This window comes from Trifolium pratense, linkage group LG7, assembly GCF_020283565.1.
Source record: "Trifolium pratense cultivar HEN17-A07 linkage group LG7, ARS_RC_1.1, whole genome shotgun sequence".
In the NCBI taxonomy this organism is placed as follows: domain Eukaryota; kingdom Viridiplantae; phylum Streptophyta; class Magnoliopsida; order Fabales; family Fabaceae; genus Trifolium; species Trifolium pratense.
This window is the reverse complement of record NC_060065.1, coordinates 27,405,542-27,414,713: the sequence shown is the minus strand read 5'-3', so window position 1 is coordinate 27,414,713 and position 9,172 is coordinate 27,405,542. Positions and strand designations below refer to the sequence as shown.

General features: G+C 34.7%; 1 protein-coding gene across 1 annotated transcript; it reads left to right on the top strand.

Annotated features, from left to right (window-relative positions):
- Positions 1-447: 447 nt before the first annotated feature.
- LOC123897760 (pachytene checkpoint protein 2 homolog) lies at positions 448-7,055 on the top strand. The gene is made up of 14 exons (XM_045948512.1): positions 448-736; positions 853-916; positions 1,082-1,188; positions 1,673-1,740; positions 2,422-2,525; positions 2,625-2,729; positions 2,918-3,007; positions 3,121-3,196; positions 5,333-5,402; positions 5,490-5,560; positions 5,732-5,822; positions 6,323-6,450; positions 6,579-6,707; positions 6,805-7,055. The coding sequence occupies exons 1-14, from the start codon at positions 613-615 to the stop codon at positions 6,943-6,945; spliced, it is 1,368 nt and encodes a 455-aa protein (XP_045804468.1). The 5' UTR covers positions 448-612; the 3' UTR covers positions 6,946-7,055.
- Positions 7,056-9,172: the final 2,117 nt, after the last annotated feature.

Genomic DNA, 9,172 nt, shown 5'->3' with positions numbered 1-9,172 from the left:
GAAATAATTGCTGCATAATTGTAAATATGTCAAAAAAAAAAACGGAAAGTAAAAAACTGAAAAGAAAAAAAAAATAGTTTTTTTAATAAAAAATCTGGACCGGCCGGTTTTGTAAAACCGGGACCGGTTCTTCCGGTTTTCACCGGTTCAGACCTGTTCGTACCGGTTTTTTAACGGTTTTACAGACTAGCGGTTCTGTGATGTTGACCGGACCGGTATTAGGTCCGGTTCCCGGGCGAACCGGTCGAACCGGCCGGTCCGGTCCGGTTTTTAAAACATTGGTATTAATGCTTATTGTAGAACCAATAACTATTAAGTACTCAAATGAATATTCTACAGTACCTAATAAGTACCATGAGTACCTAATAGATACTACACCATTGGAGATGATCTAACCCGATTAAAATAAATAGAAATATGGGACAACAAAGCGAGAGAGTTGTGAAACTGGCACTGCCACAGACCACAGTGTCAGTAGAAAGCATCGGAACTGGAATTGTGATTTCCCGCCGAAATAAAAAGAAAACCCTTTTTCAATTTTTGTCATCCTTTGCCCCATTTCCAACTCTCTCTCTCTCTCTCTCTCTCTCTCTCTCTCTCTCTCTCATCAAAATGAGTAGTTTTCCTAGTCCTATGGAGACGGAGCAAAACCCTACAACCGATCAAAACGGTGCCGCTTCACAACACTCACCTGCACCTCCTCCTCTTCCGCTGGAGGATAAAGTTCTTGTCCCTAGTACTTCTCTCTCTCTCTCTCTCTCTCTCTCTCTCTCTAATTTTATCTTCCTATACTCTCTCTATCTATACATTCCAATTTCTCAACTAATTTTCATTTTATTTTGCTTATTATAGTCGAGGTTTGCTTAAAACCTTCCAGCACAGCTTCCATTCACGATGTCCGTTCAGCAGTAGAGGGGTACTAATTTCTCTCCCTTTCTATTTTATTTTCTTCTACTTTCCAGGGTTTATCGACATCAGAAATGACTTTCATGTTAGGGTAATTGGATATTGGGTTCTGTGTTGTTGTTGTTGTTGTTTTGTTGGTCTATTATATTATTTATTACAATTTCACTGATTTCAGGATGCTTGAAAAGAGGAGTTTGAGCTATAATGGTGGACCAATTCCGGTTCCCCTTGATGAACCCTTTCTTGCAGATAACGTGCAAAGAATTTGCGTATGTGATACAGGTATGCTGTTTATTTCATTGTTATTACTACTGAATTGCAACAAATGGAACTTATTGATTTGATTATTGTTATTTTTATCAGTCTAAAATTCCACTAAGACTTTGTCTGGTACAAGTTGAATTTAGTGATTTTGCAATTAGCGTATTTTTTATAAAACATTAGTGTGCTTAGGCATCACATGATAACTATGACATCCCAACTATGTTGGCACCCCATAATCATCACCTATCATTTGCAGCACCCTAATAAAATCAAAAAGAAAGGAAAAGAGACAAACTTGGGGGGACTAGACCAAAACCCAAGGAAACAAAATACAAGGAACCTGCCACTGCCTCATTAAAAACCTTTCCTGGAAAACCCCGAAAAATTTGGACCATTTCTCAGACATACAAATAATGAAATGCATTCCTTAGACATACAAATAGATTAATATCTACATCTCTGATTCTGATGGTGGTAAGTTGTAACCTTTTTTTTTGTGTAGGTGAAGGGATGCAAAATGACAATGTTCTTTTGTTCTGGCAAGTCAAGCCTGTTGTACATGTCTTTCAGGTGATACTGCTTAGTACTGATTTTGTTTCATTGACTATGTATGTCACAGTCTCAGTTTTCCTAGGTTGTCATATTCTTGCTTGACTAATATAATTAATGAGCATATGTTCCTATCATTAATGAGCATATATAAGTGAAAGAATTGTTTAAGTTGTTAACTACGATGAAGCAGTGATTTGGATTCAGGGAGTAAAATCCATGTACCAAAATGCAGGGAAATCAATATGCGAATGAATTCTGATGCAACTAGGTAAAGATATATAACAGAGTTGAGAGGAGGGTTTATTTTGTTAAAATGATGATAAGCTTCTTCTGGTTCATCTGCAGAATAAATAGTGCAGCTCATACACAAAGTTCCCCCATTACAATGACATATGAGAAGAATCTATAACCACCTCATGGTAGAATATGTTGACCCACATGCTTCTAGAATGCTTTCTAGCCAAAAAGAGAAAATAACAAAAGCAGATATAGTAGAAATATGCATAAAGTAAACCGAGGGAAAAGCATATGATAAAATTATATTACAAGTTATAACATGTTAATGCTGTAGCATGTGATGTTTCATTATGCATCAGTATCACATTCTCCCTAATTGTACTTAGCTTTAGTCTAGAATCTCTTTGTTCTGTTAATATGGTTCAGAGCTTCATGAATATTGTCTGTATTTTGCTTTATCAGCTTAGGGAGGAAGGACCGTGTGAGGATATCAGCTCTGATGGCCAGTCTTCTAGCTTCAATGAATGGATTCTTCCTGCAAAAGAATTTGATGGCATGTGGGAAAGGTTCCTACTTCTTTGTAGTTTATGCCTTCCCCTCCAGTATAGTTTTCTTAATAAAATTAAAAATAATTTACCCTGAACTATTTACCATTACTTTTGCAGCCTGATATATGAATCTGGTCTAAAGCAAAGGTTGTTGCGGTATGCAGCGAGTGCTTTGCTCTTCACTGAAAAGGCTGTTGATCCATTCCTTGTTTCATGGAACCGGTAAACACTAGAGATATTTATTCAGTTTGGCCTTGGCCTTATATGCTGTGATCACAATTTACTGATATGAGGTTACTGAAAAATATCATCTCTTTACAAATGTCATGCATTTATATATAAATTGATAATTTGATAGTTGAACACCAGTGAGATGAGATGATATTTTTAGGTTTTGTAATTATTTGCAGCATAATTCTTTTGCATGGACCCCCTGGGACTGGAAAGACGTCCTTATGTAAAGCATTAGCTCAGAAACTATCAATTCGATTCAATTCAAGGTGCATTGATATATTATTTTTATTACTTTATTAATTAATACTCTTAATCATATTTATCAATGAAAACAAGCAAAGAAATGGAGTAAAAATTTACATATCATTTTCCCACTCAGATACCCACAGGCCCAGCTTGTTGAAGTGAATGCACATTCTTTGTTCAGTAAATGGTTCTCCGAAAGTGGCAAGCTGGTACGCATGTATGCCTTTACTTTAGGTTTCCGACATTTTTGTAAATTTTACTTATTGACCTTTTCTAATATATGCTCTTTACCTGTTAGCTTCAATGTTTATTATATTGGCGGGTTTGGCAATCACATTTCCTTTATGTTAGGTGGGCTGGGGGCATATAACTTCTGTACTTACCATTGTAGTTTTCTAATTGATATCAAGCTTGATCAAAGGATTGAGTTGACTCAGGTAACTAGGAAACCCCACTGTTTGGTAGTAAGAATTGCATCCAGAAGATAAGAAATTTTTGTTTATCCGGTTAGGACATAACTTTTGAGTTCGGGTAGTGACACGGATCTTTAACTATAGCATTGATTAAGGTTGCTCATATACTCATTTTACCTTTATATAATGGATAAAAATTACCAACTTTATGCTTAAAAAACACATTCTTATAGCATTATTATCATGGGAGGTAGACTTAATTTGAAATATCCTTTTTTTCCATCTTTATGCTGGACCTGGTAGTGTTGTTTGTGCAATGATAAATAGTTGTGATTTCCCATGGAAGGGTATTCACGATTTAGTGAAAAATAGGTTCATCATCAGTGTATAATGACAAGCCCATACAAGAAAGCAGATACATTTGTAGACTAGTCTTGACATTTGTAGAAAAAGCAAAAAAAAGTCAACGCCATCTTCATTGTTACTTTCGGAATTGAAGTATCTAGTTGTCATCTGTTACATCTTAGTATTAGTCTGGTTTTGCAAGCCAGAATGTATTGATTTTGACATTGGATCTGGAAAAAGAAAACTTGCAGAAGATGCTTGCTTAGGTAGAAGATGGTGTTGGATGGTTTCTTATGTTGTTTGTCTAAAACTATGCACTACCACCCCTGCTAGTATACGGTACAAAAACGTTTTACATAATAGGGAACCCATACAGAATGATATATGATACTAAAAAGAAAATATAAACAAAAAATAAAAAGGGGCAACCTAGCGCTACAAAACTCCCACCATGGCTAGGTCAGTTCCAAGCCTTTGCACCAGGGCTTCTCATATAAACAAATAAGTGACCATAGCATAATATAAATACGCGACATTCTATTTCTAGCTTTGTTATCTAAACTCCATAATGTGTATCAAGTGAAAATGAAACATGTTAATGCACAAGTGAATTAGCAGTCAGCAGTTTGTAAGAATATCAGTTCATTGAAAAGTGGGTACAAGGATGGCTTGCTGGCAGAGTTAAGGAGTGGAGTGATAAGGAGGTCAAGGGTTCGAACACCACCCTCAGCATAAAAATTAACAATACTAACATTGACTGTTTTAAAAATAAATCAGTTCATTGAGATACTTAATCTATGTGTAATCGTATGTATTAAAAAAAATTGAAAGGAAAAATTACACCAATGGCCTACCTCTACCAAGATAATACCGATACTGCAAACATTTTGATGCACTCATTTTCCCTTGGATAATAGTGTGTGTGTGTGTGTGTGTGTATATATATATATATATATATATAGGGGTTTGCTAATGTAGACCCACCTAAAAACATGAAGATCTAAGTTAGCAAGGTGCACCTTTTCATTTTGGACAAAAAAACCTTGACATTTAGTTATTTTACACTAGAAAATTGATGGTTAGTTAGGTAAATTTTATTAAATGTTGGTGCACTCATTTGCTAATTTACACCCACTAAATTATAAATATATGCAATCTAAATAAACAACATAGGAAATCAAAAAATGACAACTTAAGAAAACATGTTACTCAACTTTGAAAAGGTGCACCTTGCTAACTTAGATCTTCATGTTAAAACATCAAATCAGTTTTACTAAACTACCCTTGGCTTGAAACTATATTAAAATTGTAAAAAATGGTGTTTTGGTCTTAAGTGAAAAGGTGCACCTTGCTAACTTAGACCTTCATGTTTTTAGGTGGGTCTAAGTTAGCAAACCCCATATATATATATATATATATATATATATATATATATATATATATATGAGACCCGTTGGAGGCATTAGTCATAAATTAAGTTATTTCACATGATAATGATCCGAGAATTCCTTATGAGTGAAAGTATACATGAACCATTTTTGTAGTTTTGTTATGTTGAATGTGTAACTGTGTTTCTTTGTTTTCTAGGTTGCAAAACTTTTTCAGAAGATTCAAGAAATGGTTGAGGAAGATAGCAATCTGGTATTTGTTTTGATCGGTGAGGCATAACTGAAGAAAAATCAACATAATACCCATGTATTATTCTTGTACGTCTGCCTGATTATATATGTTTGTGATCCTGCAGATGAAGTCGAAAGCCTCGCTGCTGCTAGAAAAGCTGCTTTGTCCGGTTCTGAACCTTCGGATTCCATTCGGGTAAAACCCTTCTTCCTGTATCCCCTGCAGGAATAAACTCCCTTCCTCCCCAAAATTTTCTGAAAATGCTATCGATTGTAACACAAACCTGTATAAATGTAATTCATAAGTAATGGCTTCTTTAATGGATGTCTGTTTTAATATGGGTTCAATCTGAATATTCAATTTCAGGTTGTCAATGCATTATTAACTCAGATGGATAAGTTAAAATCATCGCCAAATGTGATCATTCTAACCACATCCAACATTACTGCTGCTATCGGTAAGCCTAAATCAATTTCAGTGTAAATAACGTTCTATCCTCTCCCAAAAATTTGATATCGATGGTCAGATCTGTTTTTGTCATTATATGTCAATGTCAATCTACTTTTATTTGAGAACTGAAGACCTAGCTTCCCTAAATGAGGATGTAGTGAAGTTGGAAACTAGTAATATGTATAACGGTTGTCCCCCAAGCATCCTTTTTTAGGGCATGGAAAGTCAAATTGCTAAAAAATTAGGCACGGACTTTTGTTGCCAGCACCAGACTAGAACAATAATATAATATGGTCTGGATCTTTGTTCAAAAAATATGTCTGGATCTGAAATTAACATCACTTTAACATAAGCATATCACAAGAAAAACCTTTTTCCACTAGTTGGGAACACCATTCCAATGTCTTCATAAAATAGTTTCTTCAGTATCCACTTCCCCTATAAATTTATTTGAAACACATGATTACAAATGTTGAAGATCATATAAATTTATCAATTTCATTGCAGATATTGCTTTTGTTGATCGAGCTGATATCAAAGCATATGTTGGTCCACCAACACTTCAAGCTCGGTATGAAATATTAAGGTCTTGCTTGCAGGAACTCATGCGTTCAGGGATATTAACTAGTTTTGAGGTGCAACTAGATCTCAATCTTGTCCTGGAATATTTTTTTGAAAACAAAAGGCATTAATATTCTAAGTTTATTCAAATTCAGACATTATAGTTTGTTAATCTAATGGATAATCATGCCGACTTGGTTAGGATTGTAAGAATACCGTGCTTCCAAATTATGCTAGTGCAAAACAGGGGATGAACACACCAGATTTTCATCAGCCTACTACATCCACGCAACTGTGCAAGCAACTAGTTGAAACTGCAGAGGCATGTGAGGTAGGAAAAAAAGATAATACCTCTGGATCTTTAACCTCACAATCTTTAGGCCGACCTTTATATCTTAAAGTAACTGTTATTTTTTATCTGTCTACAGGGAATGAGTGGAAGGTCTCTCAGAAAGCTTCCTTTTTTGGCACATGCTGCACTTACAAATCCTTTTGATTGCAACCCTATCGAGTTCTTATGTACAATGATAGAAACTGCAAAGAGGGAGCGTTCTGAGCTTCCTGATTAATGTAATCAAAGCTTCCAACTAAAAAACTGTTCAATCCAAAGTGAAACGCTTACTTTTCCTACATTTTTATTGCGATAAATGTTGATGTGGCAGTGATGTTTATTTATTTATTTATTTTTGTCAATTAGTCTAGTGGCTAGAAAATCCACCTTAAAGGTGAAATGGCAATGATGTTTATTTATTATACACAATTAACATGAGCTCACAGTATTAACTATTAACTCACTTGATCTCTCATGATAGTTAAAAAAAAATAGAAAAATCAAACGCTAGTTTGATATCAGGGATATAAAGCTGGGTCATAAAATGTGTTAACCTTAGTATCCTCTACGAGTTTTTAGGCTTAATCATGGACACTTGAGCCTTATTTTCACAGAATAATAGTAGAAAGTATTAACATGATTTGCATATTGAGTATTTACAGCCATGTATTGGATTCAGTGTTTCCGGTGAAGCACTTTAATTGTTGAAGATGGTCGTGGAGTTCAAAAAACCAGATAATAGACTATCAATTACAAACCTTGCTTTTACCGAAGAGAGCCAAGAAATCAATACTTAAAAGTTAAAACTAATGTCAATTTCAAATTGTGGGATCCTCTCATGTTGGAAAAACACTTGAGTAAATAATGTGAGATTCTAAGTCATTGAATTCTAAATATAGAATAATTACAACATTGCTTTTACTGAAGAGAGCCAAGAAATCAATACTTAAAAGTTAAAACTAATGTCAATTTCAAATTATGGGATCCTCTCATGTTGGAAAAACACTTGAGTAAATAATGTGAGAATCTAAGTCATTGAATTCTAAATATAGAATAATATTTAAATTTAAAAAAATGGTGTAAAGTTGATCAATGGTTAAAAAGTGAAATTTGAAAGAATTTTTTTTTTTTTAAAAAAGGGAAGCACTTCTGGTGTGGTTGGTCCTAGCTACTATTGGATTCCAATTTGGAATTAGAGCCACAAGATTGAATTTTGTCTTTCACGCCAAGTTTTGATATGATAGACCCGTCCGTTCCAATGAAAATGACACTCGGGACCTCATGAACATGGTGCAGTGGTTGGCTAGGACAAGTACTTGTAGTAGTAGAGAAGAGAAGAAAATGGCATAATCATAGTTTTGTTAAAACACTAGTGTGGCATGCCCGTGCATAATGCACGGTGCAGCGAGTATTTTTCTTTTAAGTAATATAGTATTAATACCAATTTTTTATCGTGTTGGTGATGATTAATATCCGTTGGAGTGCATATAAGATGGATTCTCTTCTTTCAATAAATTTTTTTTTCCATACGCATGAGTCAAAAATATAATCCTCCGACTCTATATGCAAAAGTGTGTGATTTGTATCATTTGGATAATCTATATTAAATTTTACAAAAATTTAAAGTCGTTTGAGATGTTTTTTAGTTAGATCAAGATTAATGATATTTAATAAAAACGCATACACCATTATAAAGCTCTTGGTCTCCTTAATTATGTGGTGAGAGGTTTGATTACTTGCTTATATAGAAAATTCGATGGGAAGAGGAGAACTCATTTTGTATGCCCCATAGGTTTCCATACCGACAGGGGCGGCCTAGGCCCATGTGCGACATGGGCCGTGGCACAAGGTCTCTTAAAATCGAGGGCCTCAAAAAAAATTATAGGGTAGTAGTATTAGTAAGTTAGGGGGTGTAAAAATTAATTATGTATGTTAGAAAATGTTGTAAAGGCCCAGCCCAACAATATTTTCCTAACGAAAAAAAAAGCAGCGATAGAAGCCTGCGTTTTGCGTTCCTGCGTTCTTTCAGAAAACCTACGACCTGCACCTGCCTCCATTAATTCACCACCAGGCCGGCGTCGACCTGCCTCCTGCCACCATCACCAGGCGTCGGTTAACCACTTAACCTCCTTCCTTCTATTCTCAAAGGTAAAAACTAAATTTTACAAGTTAGGGTTTGTAAAATTTGCAATGTAAAATCACAATTTTGCTATTTTAATTGTGTTTCCCAATTCCCAATTCCCATCATTCTTTTTCTCCCAAAGTTAATTTTGCTATTTTAGTAATGATACCAATAGTGTTCCCATATAATTACCAATAGCCGTAGACTGTAGTTATGCAGTATAACGCCGGTAGCTACTGATTTAATTAAAACACAAAGTATAAAATTTTGGTATAAATTATAATCTACTTTCATCCTTATTATAAAATTTTGGTATTAAATTATAATCTACTTTGATAGAGTA

Excerpts from the sequence above, each read along its gene's own strand:
- LOC123897760 (XM_045948512.1), top strand. The coding sequence starts at position 613 with ATGAGTAGTTTTCCTAGTCCTATGGAGACGGAGCAAAACCCTACAACC. Across the intron at positions 737-852 it reads GGATAAAGTTCTTGTCCCTA|TCGAGGTTTGCTTAAAACCT; the intron begins GTACTTCTCTCT and ends TGCTTATTATAG. Across the intron at positions 2,526-2,624 it reads TTTGATGGCATGTGGGAAAG|CCTGATATATGAATCTGGTC; the intron begins GTTCCTACTTCT and ends TTACTTTTGCAG.